The sequence below is a fragment of the Sinohyriopsis cumingii genome, chromosome 6 (assembly GCF_028554795.1).
Source record: "Sinohyriopsis cumingii isolate HCF-2022 chromosome 6, ASM2855479v2, whole genome shotgun sequence".
In the NCBI taxonomy this organism is placed as follows: Eukaryota; Metazoa; Mollusca; class Bivalvia; order Unionida; family Unionidae; genus Sinohyriopsis; species Sinohyriopsis cumingii.
In genome coordinates, this window is record NC_142966.1 from 52,115,710 (window position 1) to 52,138,248 (window position 22,539).

At 34.6% G+C, this 22,539-nt stretch overlaps 1 protein-coding gene across 2 annotated transcripts in view; it reads left to right on the plus strand.

The window, feature by feature from the left end:
* The first annotated feature begins 3 nt into the window (after positions 1-3).
* Positions 4-22,539, plus strand: part of LOC149796931 (uncharacterized) — a 56,204-nt gene continuing 33,668 nt past the window's right edge. Inside the window, exons 1-9 of one of the 2 annotated variants that reach the window (XM_089961610.1) lie at positions 4-132; positions 942-990; positions 2,123-2,216; positions 7,791-8,449; positions 11,196-11,286; positions 14,346-14,465; positions 15,343-15,557; positions 18,494-18,743; positions 20,891-21,061. In XM_089961610.1, coding sequence (XP_089817736.1) covers positions 2,138-2,216; positions 7,791-8,449; positions 11,196-11,286; positions 14,346-14,465; positions 15,343-15,557; positions 18,494-18,743; positions 20,891-21,061 — 1,585 coding nt within the window. In that variant the 5' untranslated portion in view covers positions 4-132; positions 942-990; positions 2,123-2,137. Of the gene's footprint in view, positions 147-941; positions 991-2,122; positions 2,217-7,790; positions 8,450-11,195; positions 11,287-14,345; positions 14,466-15,342; positions 15,558-18,493; positions 18,744-20,890; positions 21,062-22,539 lie in introns of both variants that reach the window. The other variant, XM_089961611.1, reaches the window with a different exon arrangement.

The window sequence follows — 22,539 nt, forward strand, 5'->3', positions numbered from 1 at the left end:
CTACAAATTTAGTTTATCTTCCTGGTTGCAAAGAGGATTGATTATATAATTCGTTTCCATTAAGCATCTTTATCACATATTTCTGTACACCAACAAGGTTGAGTTTGACGTGGCTTTGTTTGGAATAAACCTGTAACATATTACATGTATTTTCTTAAAACTTGGAATTACATTTAATGTTTTTTGTGAACATACCATATATGCTACCTGACACATTGTATTGAGACCGTTCGCTTATAATGGAGATCATAGTCTAATTAAATAATAACTTACGTGAAAACCTAAATATAAAGTAGTCCTACAATGTAAGACATCTCCCCTGATATCTGTTTTTTAGGTCGCCGTCTTACTGCCTGAATAGAACGAGATGTCAATTTTTTCATGAATATCTCACATACTTAGTAGCCCATATGGACGCTTTTCGACAGAGTATAGTCCTATTGCATTCGGACTTGACAATCTCTCGTGTCATTTTTTTTCCTCCGGATAAATTCAAATTCTGACAGAAACACAGAAAAAGTTTTTTTTCAGGTTCCGTTGACATACAATTCAGTTGGGTGGAATGCGATGGAAGACGAGACTGCAGAAATCTGTTTCATTCAAAATACTTAGTACTTTTTTAATAAATTTTGGCCTTCCTGACTTCTATCACATCCCAGTCAACTGGCTAACCAAATAAGATGATAAGTAGTAAATATTGTTTTATACATCATTTTAGTTATACATCATTTTAGTTATGTGTTATGTATTATGTTTATGATCTTAAACTAAGTAATTAAAATGAGCTTTTTGTACTAGTTTTGTAAAATTCAACAAATAATTTATTTCTCTTGAATACAAAGTGAAAATTTATCAAGAAGTTAGTGTTGTGAATTAAATCCCAGGTAGTCCAGAAAGTTATGTCACCAGTCCTAATGAATAAATTTCTAATTAAATTTCAGTGGTGTTCGAAAGAAGATCCTGTGCTGAAGGTGTTGATTAGCATACAGTGTAAGATGCCTCCTCTGATATTTGTGTTTTTAGGCCAGTCTTACTGCCTAACTGACAGTCTTTTGTAGCATGTTTTGAGGTCAGCTAACATTGCAATGAGAAGTCAGATTTTCAGGAATATCTCACATTCTTGCCCTCCCATATCGACGCTTTTCAGCAAACTAAAGTCATATTGTTTTAGTTTGAGTTAATGTACTCTAATGGCTTTTTTCTACTAAATTCAAATTCAGACAAGCAAAAATATGTTTTCAAGTTCTGTTGACCTACAGTTCATTTGGCTGGAATGCACTTAGCTGAAATGCTCCATAATGCTCTTGGGAGTCTCTGGTTGTTCAAAAGCACTATATAAATAATGTAGTACTGTACTTCTTATAAGACTTTCAGTGCTGAAATTTTAAGAAAAACCCTGATCAATTCCAATATATCTGCAAAAGTGCAGAGATATTATGCCCTGTCTTTCATTGTCATTACAATCATAATCATCAGCATAATCATCATCATCACCATCATCATCATTAAACTGAATATTCTGTCTCTTATTGCATATGTGGGTGTATGCATTCACAAATGAATGCATAAATTAATGTAACTCGTCTCGCAGTTACATTTAAGCCTTTGATCTTGCAGTGTGTTATAATGAGGCCTTTGTATGTGAAAAATGTAATGTGACTTGTCACACTGTGTTACAGTTAAGCCATTGAATAATCTAACACTATATTACAATTAAGCCTTTTTGTGTGAATAAAGTAATGTGACATGTCACAGTGCGTTATAGTTAAGCCTTTGAATGATCTTACACTTATTACATTTTAGCCTTTTTATGTGAATAATTAGTGTGACTTGTCACACTATTGCAGTTAAGCCTTTGTATGTGAATAATGTAATGTGACTCTTCAGACTGTGTTACTTAAGCCTTTAGATGCTGATTGGGTGGATTGTATATCTTCACCTTAGTCCAAGAAATCTTATGCACCTTCTGATATAGATTATTTTTGTAGTCAGTGGTGGGCAGTAAGTGGGTTATGAATGGCAACACATGAATGGGGACAGTGTGCCTTATGCTGTATTAATATGTACATATATCTCTGTAACATTGTATACATTATTACTGTTAATTTGGTTCTCATACTAGTGTAAAGACCAAAGGATGTCTGGCACAGATGATGATGATGCTTTTGCCAGTGCTGATGAAGGTGATGAAGACCCTCTGACATTGAAACAGAAAGGTAAATTATTTGCTTTTCTAAAATTTGAATAAAATATATAATTTTCAAAATAGTTTTTAAAATCTGACAACTGAAATAATCATTGTCCGCATTTTATATATGGAGTGGAACCCGACTTCAGAGTAACGTTGATGCTGTTCCCAAACTTGACACTAATCTTTAATACAAATGGCTTAAACATTCTCATTGAAGGCAACGATATGTAATAAATTTTGTTCTTGGTGATGCATCTAGTAGCTCTTTGATTTACCTATAACTTAGTAAGATGATATGGGTTGTTCTGCTTCATGAACACATTTTACAAAAGTGGGTTCACCCACAGCAGCCTTCAAAGTACTTAGCATGTCACACTAGCTATTATCTGGCAATTAAATAATATGTAAATTGATGGTTGTTTATATCTGAGCTCTTTGCCTTTTAATTGCCACTATTTAAACTGCCCCAAGGATTGTTTTGCTTCAGCTCCAATCAGGACTATTTACTGTTTTTACATGCTACATGTTACTGGTATGTATTGAAAGGGTAATTTTTTCTGACTAAAACTCAAGTTTTTTTAAACATGCTGCATCAGAGGGTTTAGGGGTAAAAACTTGTGTCTTTATTATGTTACATTGTGTTATGGCAGGTATGCATCCCCACTGCCTTGGACTATATGTCATCTACACTCTGGAAATTTGATAAATTTGTATCTGAGTTCATCTCATGGTGAACAACACAATAATATCCTACTGTAATAAATTTGGAGTGTGCACAGTTGCTTATAACTCTCCATTTTAAGGATTTCTTAGATTTTTGTGATTACTTATTTGATTATGGGTTGTTGGTGCTGGAGAAATAGTCCTGAGACTGAGATAATTAGCCAGTTACTAGTGGCAAATGGCACAGAATGATGTGTTAGTGAGATTTCATGATGTCATGGTTTACATTTAGTGAATTCGGGTCAGAGCCTTATGAGTGTCCCTGGAGCTCAGTAGTCCCTATTAAAACCTAATTGTTTGACTTGATTTTGTGACTCCATGCCAGGGGTCAAGCTAGATTTGAATTTTAAGGAGAAGTGGATTCTCCTTTTGGACAAAACAGTGAGAAGTGGGAGCTAAATAGGGAGAAATTATATATATATATATATATATATATATATATATATATATATATATATATATATATATATATATGTATGTATATTAGGGATCACGCTGGGCTTCGCCACTGTCACAATTTGTGATTTATTTCCTGTATTGGTGATAAAATATACCATCTGGCGATCTTTTTGGCATCAACATTTTTGGCTGTAAAAAATTGTATATATAGTCTTGGGTTTGGAGTTCAGAAATTCAAAGGTACCATGACAGGAAGCCTCAAACTTGGCTATAAAATTGCACTGAAATCTATTGTTACATAAACAAATCCCTTTTTCATATTGACAAACCACCCTAACACAGCATTGATATATCATAATCTGTTTATGTTTAAGTCTGGTCTTAGTATTCTGTGCTGTAATATAACCCAAGTAGTCATGCTACCTGACTAGCTAATCAGCCATCTCTGAATTTGGGAATGGAATGACTACAATCGACTAGACAATGGCAGTTTTTTTTGTAAAGATATACCAGAAAAATATAGTTTTGCTGACACTTTAAAGAAAATCGATTACCTTTGAAACATTGATCATTCTTTATATATATAATAAGCAAATGAAAAAATCTGTCTCTGTCAATGTTTTACAGTAATTTCATTTTTGCCACAGCAGTAACAAAGAGGCATTTGGTTGTTCCTTCAAAGAGTGCCTTTAGTGGCAGCTTCAATAACACCTGAACCATCATCAAAGCAAGCCGAAGACCTTTGGTCAAAGAAAATCTGCAACAAACTTAAACAAAAGCATTGTTTCATTTATCGAAGTGATTGGAACATATTTATTGTGCTGTGAAAGTTTCCTGTTTGCAGCAAAAAAAAAGTTCAAGCTCACGATTACTACCAATGATGGTTTAAACCCAAATTAAAGTTCCAGTATTTTAATACAACAGACATATGGCTGTCTAGTCCATATGAAGGTGGGACATCTTGCAAGAATGTCAAACTTGTTTTCATTTTCCATTGAATAGCATCAACCCCTTGGTAGCATCATGGTAGTTGTCTTTGGCTGACCAAAGTCTAGGCCAATTTAAATGCATGTTAATGTGGCATGTAAACAACTATACAGCCACATGCTCCAAGGAAAATAAATATCAGAGTGAATTTTATGGTGAAATGGGTTTGTTGACAATGGGATATATATATATATATATCTATATATATATCTATATATATATATATATATATATATATATATATATATATATATCAGTTTTAGTTATTTTATTTATTTTCTAATGGGATTTAACTGATACATGAATTTTCTAACATATGATCAAAAAAAAAACATATGAATGTATATTATTTAACACATTGTGGAGTGTATTACACAAATATAAGTTGTCACTATGCAAGCATATTTCAGACTAGTTGTCTTTATTTAATCTAAATTTCCATTTCTTTCTCTGTGTAAATCCTAGTTACTGATGACAGGTTATCTCATAAAAAAAATTCACTTGTGTGCAAAATTTCAATTTATTTTCAGAATCTTCTCGTTACTTACCTAAACATCTGTTTATGTCGACAATATTACCTTGGTCACAAGGATGCTCAGATAAACGAATAGTACTGTATTATGGAAATGGCAACAATTTTTTGTTGTTGTAAATTGGCGACAAAATATTATGGTTGGCGATTTTGGGGTTAACAACATTTTTACAGCAGTAGCCATTCCTATATATATATATATATATATATATATATATATATATATATATGTGTGTGTGTGTGTGTGTGTGTGTGTGTGTGTGTGTTCTTTTAATTATGTCCTCTATTTCTCTCAGCATGCATTTAGTTTTAAGCAATACTTTATTTTCCAGGTGACAGATCTATGTTAAATGTTTATTATGAACACATGTTGTATATGAATAAAACTTATTTCATTCATACACATTGTATATATACTTCTAGTAATATATGTATGTTTGGATATAGGTGAATGTGCTGTATTTTGGCCATATGACTTAAAAGTTTCTAAAAGTTTTTTATAAAATTGCAGTCAAAAAGATTTGAAACAAACTTTGAAACAAACCCACATAGGAGCAAATGCACAAGTGACTTCAGAACATATTCTTTGTCGTGATTTCATTGTTAACAATAAAATACAACTGTATTTATTCAGAGACAACACACCGAAATGTTAAAGTCAATATATGACTTAATTAGACGTTTTTTCCAACTGAACAAATCCAGGAACACATTTTGCACCATGTGAGTGCATCTATTTTTTAGGGATTTTCTTAATATCACTACTCACTTTCGTTACAAAAATCCAGTAATAAGACTACATATTTGTGGTTTAATTATTTGCCTACTGGTAGTAAGAACATACATTGGTTAAATAGTATTTGTTTTGCAATATATTTCATATTTTCATGAAAATGAATGATGTCAGAAAACAATATTGACCATACAGTATTTGTTCAATACCCACAACATAGTATTGTCCCATGTCTCTAACCTATATAGGCTAAATCACGTAAAATTTAAACTTCATTTTCATTGATTCATTTAGTTTCCCTAATCTGTTTGCCCAATTATTTATGAATACAGACAATCTAATGAAGTGGTATTCAGAGACTCAGCAATATCTGCCATTAGCCTATATGTTCACTTATAGTTTCACACTGATTTTATAAAGAAAATAATGCAAACATGGCAGTTAGCATCTCCATTTTTAAAAAGAAATTAGAATATGCTCTTCGCTAATTATATTTATAAGAAAAACAAATTACTATTTACATATTGATGTTTAAATTTCAAAAATGAATTTGGTATATTTTCATCACAGAAAAGTATTTTGAGTAGGCTCAACTTTAGGAAATCGAGCAGTGATATCTTGCTTCAGAAAGTATCAAGAGTCATTTAGCTATTAAAAAATGCCTATGAATGTGCAAGTGTTTGTCAGCGTTGGCTAGCTGGTATAAACACTGCATAAATACATTTTGCTTTGGGTTACAACACTGCCAGAACTATCTGGTTTCAGCGAGGGAGCATCTCAAAAGTCATAAACTAAAGCAGCCATTTTATGTCTGAAAAATCAGAGGGCGAAGTTGTTTACACTTTCCTGACAGAAGAAGGTGTAGTTTACATTTTTCAGGCGACTTAGTTGCCCACTTCGCCAGGTAGCATGACCTCGGCATATGCAGTATTTATGATTGGGGACTGGTACAAATCACAGTGGAATAAATGAGAAGGGACTGTTCCACTGTCAGGAGGTGCCATTTATTCTTGCTATGATGGTAAATATGGAGTAGAGTTACATGCAAAATTAGGAATAAAATCATGATTTGACTGGCCTGAGGTGGCATAGTTGAGTTGCATATTTTCACAGTGTGAACTACTGGTGGTACATTACACAAATCTAATGAGCAAAAACCATGCAGTTGTGAGGCTGATTGGCAGTTGGGAAGTTTTGTGGTTTGTGGTCATGTATTAATTAGAGTAAAATTATTTATAGTTTGGGCACATTGGAATTTCCAGTTTACAACAGTAATTTTATAGAAGTCTTTTGGATCAAGGGAAAATATGTGACTTCTAGCAAGATGTACACAAAAGGTTGAAATAGCTCGGTAAAGAAACCCCTTTGGCTTATTACAGTGACAAGTACAGGTCACTGTGACCTAAATTTCAGAACAGAATGATTATGGTACTTTCCTTGCATTGTCAGATAATAAAAATGTGCTCCTGTTGATGAGAGAATTGGTGTTTACAAGTAATCACTTTGTTTTAATTATGTTCAGAACATAAAGTTTTTGATATGTATGTAAGTTCGCTGAATTTTACTGTTTTAACTTACTTTTAAACATCCCTTAGTTATCAGAACTTCTATTCATGTTATGGAAAGAATTGAATTATCTAGAATACTGGTAGTCCAGTAATATAAAGTCAATATAGTGCTTTCTCTCATCATCATAGGAGCAATACAGATGACTGTTATATGTGATGAAAATTAACTCTGTGCGATGTTTCAGTCAGTTTATGTCCTGAATGTTAAGTATACCACACAAGTAGAATATTTAATGATGAATAATCTATAAGTTCTTGTGAATAAGAAGCAAAAACTGAAGTGAAATAAGCCAGTTAGCAATGATAATAAATTTTGACAAAATAAAGGATCCATTTTGAATTAAATTGGATCCATACCCAATTAATATGATCCATGACAAATTAATGGGATCAATGACCAATTAATGGGATCAATGACCAATTAATGGAATCTATGACCAGTTAATGGGATCCAGGACCAATTATTGGAATCTGTGACTTGTGTTCAAAGAGTAGCAATAGTATGCTGAGGGGGCATAGAAGTGAGAGATCCATGTACTTTGTATTTCAACAATCTTTTTTCATTTGACTTTGAAAACAGTATATTCTTCACTGAGAGTTTTTCCCACCCCTGTGTATGTGGTCATCTCAAAATAGTTTAAAATTGTTTATCTTCAGGCAAGGATGAAGGGCCAGTCAGCAGTGATGCAGCTAATCCACTTGAAAATAAAGGTAAAGAGGAAAGTGTGAAACACATGTCCAAGACAGGTGAAGACACTTCGAAAGCTGTAGCCTCTAGTGCTGAGTCTGTTGCTGATGGTGTAGTGAAACATCCAGGCCGTCAAACAAAGAAGAGTAAACAGAAAGCAAAAAAGGGAAAAATTATTGTGAAATCAAAAGAAAATGAGGGAGAGGTTTTAGAAGAAAAGGTAAAAGTGAAATACTCAGAAACAAAACAGATAAAATCTGAATCATTAGAACTTACCTCTAGTACATCTAAGCCTTCTTGTACTGAAGATGACAAATCTGAACAGAAATTACAGGGTGTGACAGAAAAAGAAAAAGTCCAGAAAGGTCACCAAACTGCTGAAAAAGGTTCAACTGAAATGAAAACACCCCAAAAAGATGTTATAGTGGAGACTGATCCCATTACAAGGGAATGCACCCCCACCAAGGACTCGTCAGTGAAAGCATGTACTGCTGAAGAAACTTCAAAAAAGACTGAACTCCTGAAATCACCATCTTCTCAAGAGATTGTAAGACCTATGCAAGATTCACCAAATGAACAGGATCCTGATAAAAAAATAGACAAAGGACAATCAGAACCTACAAAATCTGTTAGTATATATTTGTCTTGAACATTGGATTCAGTTTTTCTGTAATATGGCAAAACACTCTTGTGCATTCAATCATTTATATAATTCAAGCATCAGTTACTTAAATACTTGTCATTACATGAAAGACTTGCTCAGTCCTTCAGTAGCACATTTTCTGTAACCCCAGAGAACCACAAATTGATGGAAAACTCAAACCCAGAGTTTGTTTCTAAAGCACTTCAAGTTTATACGGTGCTGCAGTAGTTAGTTTCTTTATAGCATGGGTCTTACAGCTTATCATGATCAAAGTTACTATTGTAAACCTATTTCGTCTAACTTTAAGAGATTGGTAAAAATTTATCATTGTCTCTCCACCACAGATATAAACAAAATGTAATTTTGCCTTTCTGAGGTTAATTATTTTAACTTCCTTTACCAGAATTGAATGCAGTTTATATAATAAATTTGTATACTTTTGGTAATGAGATAAATTATTTACTTGAAATTAAGTACATCCCAATGTTTCGCAAAACTTCAAAATTTGAATCTTTTTTTAACTTTTTGGTACGTTATAAATATTTGCAATTGTTCCTTTTAATTGTAGTGAATTTAATGTTTCCATTGAATTATTTTAAAATTTTATTCTGTAATATTCTTCTTCTTATCTGTGAAAACCATTGTAAATTATATTGTGTTTACTTCTTTTGGTTTGTCTATTATGTTAATGACAATTTTTCTTTATTTTATTTTCATTTGGGAGCAATCACCAAAGGTATCACCAAACGTTTTTTATAGCTTACGTGACTTTAAGGCCAAGTAAACTTATGGCATGGTTCTTCATCCATTGTGCATCATCCATTATGCATCATCTGCCATTCTTCATCCATTGTGCATCATCAGTCATGTTTCATTCATTGTGCATCATCATGCTTCATCCATACACAGTTGCTGTTTGCATCTTCTGACAAATCGCTTGCCACAAATTTGACCAGATTTTACAGACAGCATCTCCAGTGGTGCCAGTCGATCATCAAACATGGCAACTGTTACTATCATCAAAAGAAAAAACACAACCTTAAGATGACTTCTTAAGAACTACTCTATAAAATCTATTTTAGATCTGTTCAAATGGTGCTGATCTGCCATCAGATGTGGTCGCCTTTATTTTAAAAATAATGTGAAAAGAAAAAAGTTTTTAAGTGGCTCATTACCAAACACTGTTTAAAGGAATTTTTTACAAAATATGATGGAGAGCATTTTCCAATTTGGTGAAATGGATGCATATCCACTATCAAATATGGACACCATTACTTAAAAGGACTGACTGTTAAATGGCTTTTTCACAAAAAGCACTTGGTGGAGTTTTACCAAATTTGACAGAAACCATCATGGCAAAAATGTCTTTAATTGTTATAATTTATTTCAATCAGCAATCAATATATTCTCATAACATAAACTAGAAAAATGTTCAAACAACTTTAAAAACTGCTTAATAGAATTGACTAATTTTAACAGATAGCATTCTGGCATGATGTTTCAGCTTTGTTAAAATATGCTGCTATCCCCAAAATTGTAACAAAATTTGATTGAAAGCATCTTGTAATAGATGGCTGTCAATTGATACCGATCTGTGATGAGATATGGTCACCATCACTACAAATAAAATCTTTCAGCAACTTAAACAAATTTTGTAAAAACTATACAGATTTTTAAGACAACCATTCATCAGTTTTTACTGTATTTGATTCTTCATTTGACATGGCAGCCATTACTAGAACTATAAAATCATTTGAATGACACAAAAACTACTGACCATTCCAGTGGCCTGGTGGTTAGAGTGTCCGCCACTGATGTGAGAGGTCGCAGGTTTGAACCACGGCCGAGTCATACCAAAGACTTTTAAAAATGGTGCTAACAGCTACCGCACTAGGTGCTCAGCATTAAGAGCTTAATGTTAGGACTGGTCTGCCTGGTGTCAGGATAATGTGACTGGATGGGACATCACACTACATGTCTGTGGCATGATGCCGCAGTGCTAGACATCACTATAAACTGACACACTGCAGACATCATAGCAATATACTGAAAAATGTTTAATGCTATGTTAAAAATCCAGAAACATACACACACTCAAAAACTTCTCCTTTGAATTTAATTCAGTTTGATAAAGGATCTTGGCAAGTAGCCTGGTTAAGTTTGTACAAAAATAATGTAAACCCAGCATCTGCTTTCTACTTAAAAGATAATTGTTTTTAATAACCGAATTTGACAAAAACAGTCTTAGCTTGAATGTATGAGACATTTATGGAATGATGCGCATCCCCTATCAAAAATGGTGACATTACTAAAAATAGAAAACCATGACAACTTTATCACTGTAGAATTTGCCCTACTGTAAAGGAAAGCATTCTGGCAGAGAGGTCTATCAATGCTGACAAATGCCATAGATGTGCCATCAAATATGGATGTATGTATATTTTTAATGAGAAATGTTGAAATAGTTATTTTCATAAAACACTCAGTCAGCATCATTAAAATCAATTTCTTAGAAAACAGTTTACTAATCCAGATTTGGGGGCTATCAACATCATTAGAATCAATTTCTTAGAAAACAGTTTACTAATCCAGATTTGGGGGCTATCTGCTCTTGTATTTGGCAATTGGGCAGAAATGTCATCCATGTAGAGAAACTTCAGAGCTCTGTTTAAAATAATGTCCACTCTGTTGGCATGGTTGCCAGCTCTCATTATCTGTATATTTTTTCCAGTCTTCCTCAGGAGGTTGGGGTTGGGGAAGCTGGGGGTCGTCATTGTTAGATATGGCCTCGTCCTCGGTCACAACATTCACCAGTCAAGTGGGTAAGTATCCTGTGTTTTCTCCAGCTTTTCTTTCTTCAGAGGCAGGCTCAGATCCCACTGTCTAGAATTAAAGGGGTCTTTTTATGATTTAGGAGGGCCCACTAATGTTCTGTAAATATTAACTACATGTACTTAATTTGGGGGCCCCGAGTGGTCTAAAGCGCTCTCCGTTACGGATCACTGCCATCTCACCTCTGTCTGCATGGGTTCGAGTCTCCAATTCAACCAATGTGGGTATGTGAGAAAGCTTGCCAGTAGCTTCTCGTGGGTCGGTGGTTCTTTCCTGGGTTTTCCAGGGTTCTTCCTCCACCAGTTATACTGGCCGCCATATAAGGCCTATCTTGTGCTGAAAAATGGCGTTAAACCCTAGAACAACAACAAAAAAAAAACAAAAAAAAAACAATGCTGACTAGTCATTGTAAAAACATGTGCCTTTAGATCATCTAGCTCTTGTATATTTTGCATTGACTATGATAAAAGAACAATATTTATCAAATGATTTATTTATGCTGTTATATGTTGCAAAGCATGACTGAGATCAAGAATTCAAGTCTGTGCGTGTGTGTGTGTACATATATATATATATATATATATATATATAGAGAGAGAGAGAGAGAGAGAGAGAGAGAGAGAGAGAGAGAGATCTGTGTATGGCAAGGTTAATGGTTTAAGACAGAACTTTCTTTGCCTTAAGATACATTTTTGATGATTTTTGTAAAGGACCAATGTCTGATTTTCTCCATTCATGTATATGTATTATATGCATGCATAAATGTCTGTGTATGCTTCCATATATGTCATTGTGTATGTATGTATATGTCTGTATGTATGTATGTAAGTATGTATGTATGCATTTGTGTATGTATGTTGATTCCACAAGTCTTTGAAGAGAAATCCTCTCCAAGAAATCTTCACTGAATTGAGGTTTATTTTTTCAGTTGCTTATGATTTATAATTTAAATTTCACTATATTAAAGTGATACATGTATAAACTGGTCTCTGGACCTAGTAATTAAAACTCAGACATTTACCTTGACATTGTTTTCTTGAGACCTGAAATTGTAAAATAATAAATCCACAGGGGTAAGATAAATTCAAGTTATAAACACTGCTTTACTTATAAAAGGATAATCAGTCCTCCTGATGAAATACCAAATTTCAGGCAAGACTTTCAGTGTAATGACATTCAACAGGAAAAATAAGAAAAGGTAGTCCTAACTGCCCACAATACATGTATACCATCGTCATGCATATAACCTGATTACAACTATTCAGAGTTTAAGCAAATAGAGTCTGCATACTGAAGTACAGCTAAGATAATGTGTCCATCAGTATAAAGATTTACAAACTCTTGTATTTTATAACTCAGAGTAACAGTTCATTAGCTGCCTATCACAGTTCCACTTCTAAACCATTGATTTATGGATGCTAAACCAATAAAACATAACCTCTTGGTTCATTTATTAATCATAAAAAATGTGCCAACATAATGGAAATGTACTCCGTTTATTTTATGCACCATTTAGAGTACATTAACAATGTTTAAATATACCCTTTTAAATTTTATGTTGCTAAATGTGCAAAACCACTCTGAAGAAACAAGTAAGTATAACATATAGATTTATGACATTGAGTATACAATGCTTCCCTTTTAGACTGCTGTTCATGGGAACTATAAAAGTGAGGAACCTCATAGTGAGGTCTGCACCTAATTGATAAATATATCATGCCCTACAAGGTCAAAAGCTTTCTAAGATCATCTTGTATTCAACTAATTTACTTTGATCCAAATCAGTAATCCATTTATCTGTTATCGATACCAAGGTTGTCTCACAGGATTAGTTTTCTCAGAACCCTGATCGATTTTGGTGAATTAAGTTGTAGGTTGATTGGTGCATCAAGTGATTGTTATAAACTTGTGTTTTATGTCATAAACCTTTGTTTCAAAGAAGCTTGGTCAGAATTGGTAAGACAGACTTGGTTGTGTAATTATTGTTGTCTTCTTTGCTGCCTGGCTTGTGAGCAGGAGTAACATTTACCAATTTCCATGTCTAGGGAATCACAGAGGTGAATATTCTTTGAATATATATGTTAGCTGATATTACTATTTGCATTAGCCCCCAAGAGATGTGGTCTGGTATTATTTAGGCTTTTCTTGATTTCATTGTCTCAATAGTTTGAACGGTCCTTAGAAATCTATCTTTTCATATTTAACAGTGGGTTTCCACCAGAAGACCTCTTGTGGCATCTAGTAGGTTCTTCGTGAAAATGGTATTGACAGGACATTTAGTAGGGCCACCATGGCAGCCATGTTGAAAATTTGGTATTGCTGTTCCTCATGAATGGAAAGTCATTTTGACATTGGGTTTTCTCCAGAACAATTATGATATGTAGATTGTGCCAATATAATCTCAAATATGACTGCCATCTTAAAACTCATAAGTGTTATTACTCTTGCTAAATGGAAAGTCATAACAACATGGAGATGTCACCAAAAGACATTGTGGAGTCTAGCTGGTCCTGGATGAATATGATGCAGATCTGACGTCAAATATGACCAATGTCTTGTTACTGCTACTTCTCCTGAATTTTTGATTATATCAATATAGGATTTTTAGCCAAAAGACATTTTATGAAATCTACTTTAGATTCAAAATTGTGCCCTAGAGACATCCAGTATGGCTGCCACAATAAACATATTGAAAAGCTTGTCACGAAATATCATGAATGGATGGTTTTATTAGCATTGGGTTTCCACCAAGTCTTCTAATAGCATCCAGCTTGTCCTAAATAATAACAAAAATGGTATCATCTTATATCCAGTATGGCTGCATCAGAGGCAACTTTGAAAATTGATTGCTCAGTATTAGAGTGGTTCCAATACTTAGTAGTTAATATGAAAAAACAGTGTTATCTTTAAGTCCTGGAAATTCTTTTTGGACTCTAAAGCATCATTTGCATCAAGAGAATCCCATTTCTTTATTCAATTTAGTGAAAACATAGCTTTATATTGTTTTTATAAGTTCAAGTCATTTCAGTAACACATTAATACATTTCAGGAGGTGGGTTGAATGCAGTTTTGGAGACTGTGGAGTCCACATTGAATATACCACCCCCAGAACAGCTCGTGGATGATTCTGCCGAAAAGGAGACAGATGAGGAAAACAATTCTAATGATGGTCAGTTTAGTGAAAGAAAATCAAAACTTGATGACAGGTTGGGGTATAGAGGGAGGATTAAATGAATTTTGTTACTTTGTATTGAATAGATCTCTCTTTATAAGCTCAGACTGATCAGTTACATGCCTGATTGTTTTGATAGGAAACTCTGGAATCACATCTATACAGGCCTAATTGGATTGTGTTAAAGCCCTATCTTTTACATCACTGTAAAAACAAAGAATGTTGAACAAAGTTTGTGGTACATTTTTAGTGTTCACTGTGCCTTTTTTAAATTTCAGAAGTGAAATCTACATGTAAATTTGATACATGAGCACTCATGGTTAAACTGAAATACGCTCTTTTTTAGTACACTCCACCCCAACCTCTTCCAGTTTGTTACCCAGGGGTGTTAACTAGAAATCCATTAAATATATCATGACTGTATTTAATAAAGTTTGGTTAGGAAGTATTTACAAATTTGTCAGCATTTAAAGTTTTCATAATTTGATCTTTGAAATTCACTCAGGGGAGATGTCAAAAAATATACCACTCTCACCAATGCTTACCACATAGGTAATCTATCCACCAAGTTTCATGAATTTCCACTATGCAGTTTATGAGGAAATAGAGCTACAAAGAGATGTACAGAACAAAGGGTACCACAATATCATCCATTAATGTGTCATGATAAATATATGTACATATTTTCACATACAATCATCCTGAAAGTATATAGTCCTCATTTTACAAACTAATTTCAAAATCAAGTGTTATCATGATTAAATTTGCAGTTTTCAATCTGTTTCATTCTGATCATTACCATGATTTACAGTAGATGTGCAGGTTTTCTAGGAAAACAAAATTATTGCTGTTCTTTGTTTTTCTCTTTTAAAAGATGACACCCAGGATGAATCTGAAGAGAAAGAAGCCATTAGTACAGAGTCTAAAGGATCTGACTCAGAATCAGTGGAACAACCCAAATCAACCACCAATGCTCAAGAGCCACAGCAAATGCAAGCAGCCAGCAAGATCAGTGGCAGTAGTGGTGGTGGTGGTGGCTGGTTCTCTTCATGGGGGGTATCCAATATCACTGGAATTGTTCAGAACACTGTAAGTTTCTTGTATGTTGTTTTGTTTTACTTTGAGATATGGCATCTCATTTACCTCAACTTTTTTATAATTTACAGATCAAATTTGTTTTTCTTAAATGTACCACATACATGCCAACCATTGCACTTTTGGTGTAATCATTATGCTGTTGACGTTTTCCGCGAGACTGCTAATGGATTATGCTTTTTTGCTACATTAAAAAATAATTTAAAAAATAAAGCAATAAAAGCTTGTTTTTGTCTTTTTATTTTTATCTTTTTAATTGCACTCATATGAATTTGAGAATATTCTTAAGAAAGGTGACTGCTGTGTAAGAATAGTGTAAGAGTACTTTCCTTTCATTCTATTTGTACCAACTATATATGACCCCATTTCCAAGAAAACAGACAGGTTACTTCAAAAGTGCACTTTGCCTAATAGATTCATTTTATTGACAAGTTAGCTAGTGAACCAGTCTGAATTTTTAAAGCAAATGGTGCCAGATGTTAAGGGAAACACTTTATGGTGTGAATTGTGGATGTTATATGACAGAAAAATGACAGAGCAGATTGATCTTTTCAAGCTTCAAAACATGTCAGATCAGAAAAGGTAACATATCAATACCCCTTTGCAAACTTTAAAAGAAGAATATGAGAGTAATGTAATAGAGAACTCTGTGTGCCTGACCATGATCGTTGCAGAATTGCAGTTCATGATCATTCAGCTTAAGTTGAACATGTAGACTAGTTGAGTGCTGAATATAAATAATTTTACATTAGATTTTGTGTTTGTATTCTGGTTCTGATCCATATGGATTTTGCATTTTTTGACAAGAATTTTGACCAGCTGCAGAATCAGGTTAGTTGTAAAAGTGTATATTATTATATTTGCTGTGATTCTGGCATGTAAGATATAGATTGTTCATTTTATGCCAAAATTATGTTTTGTTTGCCACTTATAATAGCAATAATTATGCTTGTACCTCTTGGGGGGTTGGCATTATGGTTCCATCTAGTCTCATTAATGAGTCTTTTGTGCATTCATATTCATTGATAAAAGCTTTCTTTGCCTCACCTGCAAAACATAGGTATCACTTTTCTTATGGCATTGTCTTTGGCATAGGCATCAACATTAAGTTTTTGTGTTTTAGCTCAGTTTCACTGATTTTGTTGCATGTAGTCATGCGGCCTTTTGTGCGTATTCCATGTATGGGCGTTGCTTACCACATGAAAAACAGGCCACAATTAACTACTTTTCTTGTTCCATTGACTTTTCCGATTATTTGAGATATGCCTCAGTGAAGCAGGCAGGTTTAAGGATTCTGAAAAATTCTTGCATTTGAAAATTTGATGATGTTAATGGTGCTTTTTCTGTCACATATTAAAGTTATACCAGACAAGTAGGCAGAGATGGTAAAATGAATATATACCAGGCAGAAAAGAAGAGTTGGTTCAGAGAAGTAAACAGAGTTGGTAAAATGGACATGTGCCAGAATTGTAAGTGGGACTGATTAAATGGATGTTTGCACAAGTAAAGCTGTTTCAATATCCTGAAACTCCAAAAGACAGAACCATTATCTCCATTGTAACATACATTTAAAATAGTTTTTAAAAAATTCCTTAATGAAGTCACTGCAACTTTTTCATTAATTTTATCAAAAAGTGAAGATAAATGCATCCGTCATTCACTGGTTTCACTCAGCACATAGAATGATTTAACTTGAAGATTTTCAGTAATTAGATTTATCTTTCTTGCATCATCAGAGTTGTGGTTCTTGAGTTGAGCTTAAGTTTCAGCAGTTTTCAGAAATGCTTATACGTAGTTATGATAGTTTCTCTTCTCATTAGTATGTATACAAATTCCACTACATCTGGAATGTGTCCTTTTGAGGTATTGATTGAAATGCTGTTCACTGCTTCTGCTTGATGCTTGCTGTCTGCATTGGAACAAATCAAAGTGACACCAAATCAGAAGTTTTACCAAAGATTGAGTAGTATCGATGTGTTGTAGAAAAACAAAAGATTCTTCTTTTAAACTTCTTTGGATTATTCAATTTTGTGACATGCATTTTTAATCAGATTTTTATGGAAAGTCTTTGTAAAATATGTTGCATTCTAGCCATCGATGATCAATATTCTACAACAAAATTAACCATCACAGTATATAGCTTACACCACATGTATTATGATTAATTGCATAGATTGTGTTCTAATATATTTTGCATTATTTTGTATCTACCAGCCTTTTATATGCCTATCTGTTTTCTTGGGCAAAACACACACAGGGCTTTAAAATTCCACTCCTCCACTCAAATTTATGAGTTGTGCCTGATGAACAGCAGGTCATTTTTTCAAGATCCTTGTCCAGTTAAAAGGGTGTAATTTTAAGCAGATGCAGGATGACGTGCAGTATTGGAAGGATAAACTTGAAGAATGACAAGCAAAAGTTTCAATTCACTTGTCGTGCTGAACAGTTAGCCAACTGAAACTGTTTTCAGCCCACAAACATGACATAAAGGCAAATTGTTACAGGACAAAGACAAGCATGTAGGTCCACAGGCACAAGATCAAAACGGACTTAGGGTACAAGTTTTGCCTTGCTTTCTTTGGCAGAAAACATCTATCAGAACTTAAGCAATGCATCAACGATGTTAAAGAGTTTTGCAAAAGTTTTAGAGTGACATAACATACATCATCACACTGTTTGTAAGAATCAGTTTTCACTTTGTAGCCATTGTTGCAATAGACTATGATGGGACTGTTATCTAACAAAGGTCATTTTGTGAGGTTCTTTGAAAGGTATGCATAAATAAAATGTTCATTTTTTTTTAGATATTAGCTCTGTTGGGACAATTAATATGCATTGAGAACTGGTCCTGTGCCTCTAGTGTTATATGTAACCATTTCACTGAATTAGTTTTGTACTCAAATTTTTCTTCAATATTTTTTTTATGGCAGGGCAAGAGCCTAGTGACAGGCAGTCTAGATGTTCTGGAGACAATTGGGAAAAAAACATTTGATGTATTAAAGGATCATGATCCAGGCCTAAAGAAAGCACGAGGGTTTCTTTTGGACAGGAAAGATAAGCCAAACTTGTCACAGATTTTACGAGATGCAAAAAAAGAAGCAGAATTTAGAGTAGAAAAGGAAAAAGAGTTTGAAGAGAGCAGAAAAGCTGATTTTGGAGTACACTTTGATGAATTTCAAGGTACTTAAATATACATGCATACACTAGGTTCCAAATAATAAATTTCCATTAGTAGCCCAAACTAAATCAAAAATTAAAATTTTATTAGTATTCATAACACGTCTTATTTTAGGATATTTTTATACAATGAACAAAGAAGTAAATATCTCTAGCCATTAGATCATTTCATAGAATTCGTAGCCATCTGGGAGAATTACTTGTTCTTATAACAAATGTGCAAAAACCACTTAATATTGACTAATGAAATTTGTCATGCATATTTTGTATGCATATGTAGTTGATCTAATTAGATTTTCAGGCCTTACAGCAATGTTTTACTTTTTATCATACCAGACTAAGGCCATGTGAGCTTATGGTATGGTCCTGCATCTGTCATCCATCCATCTGTCAAAAGTATTTTGTTACAACTCTTGATTTCATATTTCGAATTTGATTTTGATCAAACTTCTAAGACCATATCATCAAGATATTGGATGAATTCAGTTTTGTGTGAAATCCATTCATATTGTTCAGATGATCTTGCATCTGATTGGTTGAAGTTGTTACCATTCTGGAGGCCATCTTTTTTGTTCAATTCTGATCAAACTTGGAATTTGCATTTGTATCGTCATGATCTCAAATTTGATGATGAGCAAGAACTGTATAAATTAATGAGGTGATTGTACATCAGATTGGATGAAATTTTACCACTGTGGAGGTCAGATTATGATCAGACTTGATGAGCTGATAATAAGCAAGAACCATGCTTATTAATGACATGGCCTTAATGCTTAGAACTTCTGACCACTGAAGTGGCTGTGTTTCTGATCAGTTTTGGTCAGTCTTGGAATATGGGCTTGTATCATCATGATGTCAGGCAAGTTGGATAATGAGTGAGATCCATGCATATTAATGAGATGGTCTTGCTTCTGACTGGCTGAGACTCTAGCACGTCTGTGTATGATAAGAATTTGGTCAGAGCTGTAAAATAGTATTATGCCTTCAACATATTGGATGAGTTAGTGATAAGCAAGATCTAAACCTATTTATGAGATAAACTTGTATCTTACTGAATGAGCTTGCTACTGTTAGAGACTGGATTTAGATATGAATTTGATCAAACTTTGTATAAGCTTATATTGTCATGATTTTAGACAGGATCTGTAATTATCTACCTTTAGTATGAATTGATCTTGCATTTGAATCATTGAGTTTTGTCCTTCCCTATCAACTGTATTTTTATAATACTAAAGAAATTTCCAATTTTTTGAATCCGCTCTTATAACTAACACCTTGTTAGCACAGTGGTGCAAAGATCACTGCAGGTGGTGAAAATGAACATTTAGTATGCATGTTGATAACTCCAAGTTCACTAACTAAAGATTTAAAGCCTCAATGCTGCCATTTTCATAAACTTCACCATTCCTCCATTCTAACTAAAGTTTGGAAGGAAGGAAATGATTTGCTAAAAATAAAGCTATCTGATATAAACGGGGGCCCTGAGTGGTCTAAAGCGCTGTCCGTTATGGATCACTGCCATCTCACCTCTGTCTGCGTAGGTTCGAGTCTTGGATTTGGCCAATGTGGGTATGTGAGAAAACTTGCCAGTAGCTTCTCGAGGGTCGGTGGTTCTTTCCGGAGATTTCCCGGGTTCTTCCTCCACCATCAATACTGGCCGCCATGTATAGCCTATCGTGTGCTGAAAAATGGCGTTAAACCCTACAACAACAACAACAACAATCTGATATAAACCATTCTTTGAAATAATCCTAATGTTAGGTTTAAACAACATTCAAATATTCAGTTTAGAATTAAGAGGTGCCACCGCTTAATTCAGTTAATGAAGTCACTTTTAATCCCGATCTTTTTCCAGAGTGCTCCAAAATTTTAGGGAACGTATTTGAAGGAGAAAAATAATAATTTCAGTTGATGGATTCTCCACTTAAGCCTAAATCCAGACTTTCTTTTTTTGGTGAAATCCAAGCCTAATTAAAATTTTAAGCCCATAATGGCAGTTTTTCAAATTAGAACTTTTTAAACTTATGTGATTTAGACATTTTAGTCTGCATTGAGATCATACAGGTTTTACAAACTGAAGGCAAGTTTCATTTATAAAGAGATATATTAAGGTCATGCTAATTGGGTGCACATTTTATGTTCTGTTTCAGGCTTGGTCCACCTGGAAGCCTTGGAAATTTTGTCACAGCAGAGTGAGAGGAAGGTACAGTCTCTGCTGGCCGCACTGCCCACTGATTCTCTGGCCACCATTAAACCAACACTGTTGCTTATTAAACAGACATTTGAAACCGAGATAGAAGAAGAGGAGGAATCAGAAGATGGTACAGCATAAAGAGAAATTATTATTTTTCTCCTTCAAATACGTTCCCTGATCACATTAATGTTAGGGATATAAGCCTGCTACCTCTCGAATCCAGCCCTACTAAAAGACGAAAATTCGTCTTTTCTGTCTATCTCATATAGACCAAAGGGCAATAACTCTTGCCCCTTACCTCCCCTTGCCACCGCCAGGTGTCACTAATTTTTAAGCTTTGCTTGTACTGATAACACGTACATTATACCTCCAAACAATCCAAGCCATCTTAGCATTAAATTGGACCATCCGACGTTAAATTTGGATTTATTGCATTGGACAATGATTCTTCTACAGGTTGTATACATTATTTTAACAATTTTTTCAAAATTGAGTGACTTTGTCACCCTTACGGATTTCGTCTACTGAAGACCATGTTACACACGCTATCACTGAACTCGTGTTGTCAAGAGTTAATGCGACACTAATTTCGCTTACTCCGTTAGTAACGGTTGGTATTAGCGAATTAATAACATGCTGAATTGCTAATTTGTGCTTTGTTTTCTTTTCTTGTGTTGTTTCAGTAGAAATGTCAAATAAATGGATGAAATGCAAAAAGTTCAAAGCAAAAGAAGACAACCATGACTCTTGTATTGTATGTACCAAGTGTACATCATCTATACCGTGCAGCGTGTGTAATACTTGGACAGAGCAAATGTGGGCTGATGTAGTCCAGAAGGCAGCAAAAGGGAGGGATAGACAGAATAAGTCGAAGAAAGATAGCATTGATGTCCTCAATATACATCCGAAGACAGCCTCCATTGCGAGTCTTGTGGGGAATGTTGGGGTCCCCCCTCCACCTAAAGTTCGTCGTTTGCAACCGTCAGCCACAGTAACATCAGCGGCAATGGAGGAAAATAATGTTGACAGGGTACAACAGTCCACCTTTGAACAGATGCGTCGTTTGGTCCAGGAAACGACGACGCAGCTATTGACATCAGGCCAGATATTACCCTTATTTCCCTCGCTCGCTTCCACAACTTTTTCTGACTCTTTGGGGGAATGTTCCCCCAATTTTAGGCTGCCCAGTGGGCGTAAGTCCCCCCGCATGTCCGAGCATGGCCTTCGGGCCTGTAAGTCAGGACGCATTGGTTTTTTACTGGATCCATCGGATAAATTTCATTATACAACCTCTATGTCACCGGCCGTCCAGCTGTCCCAGCATGGGGACCCTATTGCTAAAACGGTCCGACCAAATATGATTTACGGGGATCTTAGTGATAAATCTGTCCGTCAAGCTGTACCGCTGGCAACATACCAATACTATGGCGGAGATTTTAGTGAGAAATCTGTCCGTCCAGCCAGGCCATTGGATCAGCCGGTACCGGTGATAGCAGGACCGTCGCCAACATTCAGGCCGACCACAAGCCAGACAAACCAGCTGGCAGGGCCGGCCGTCCATATGTTCACGGCTTATCCACAAGGGAGAGTTAGTGACAGTGTCAA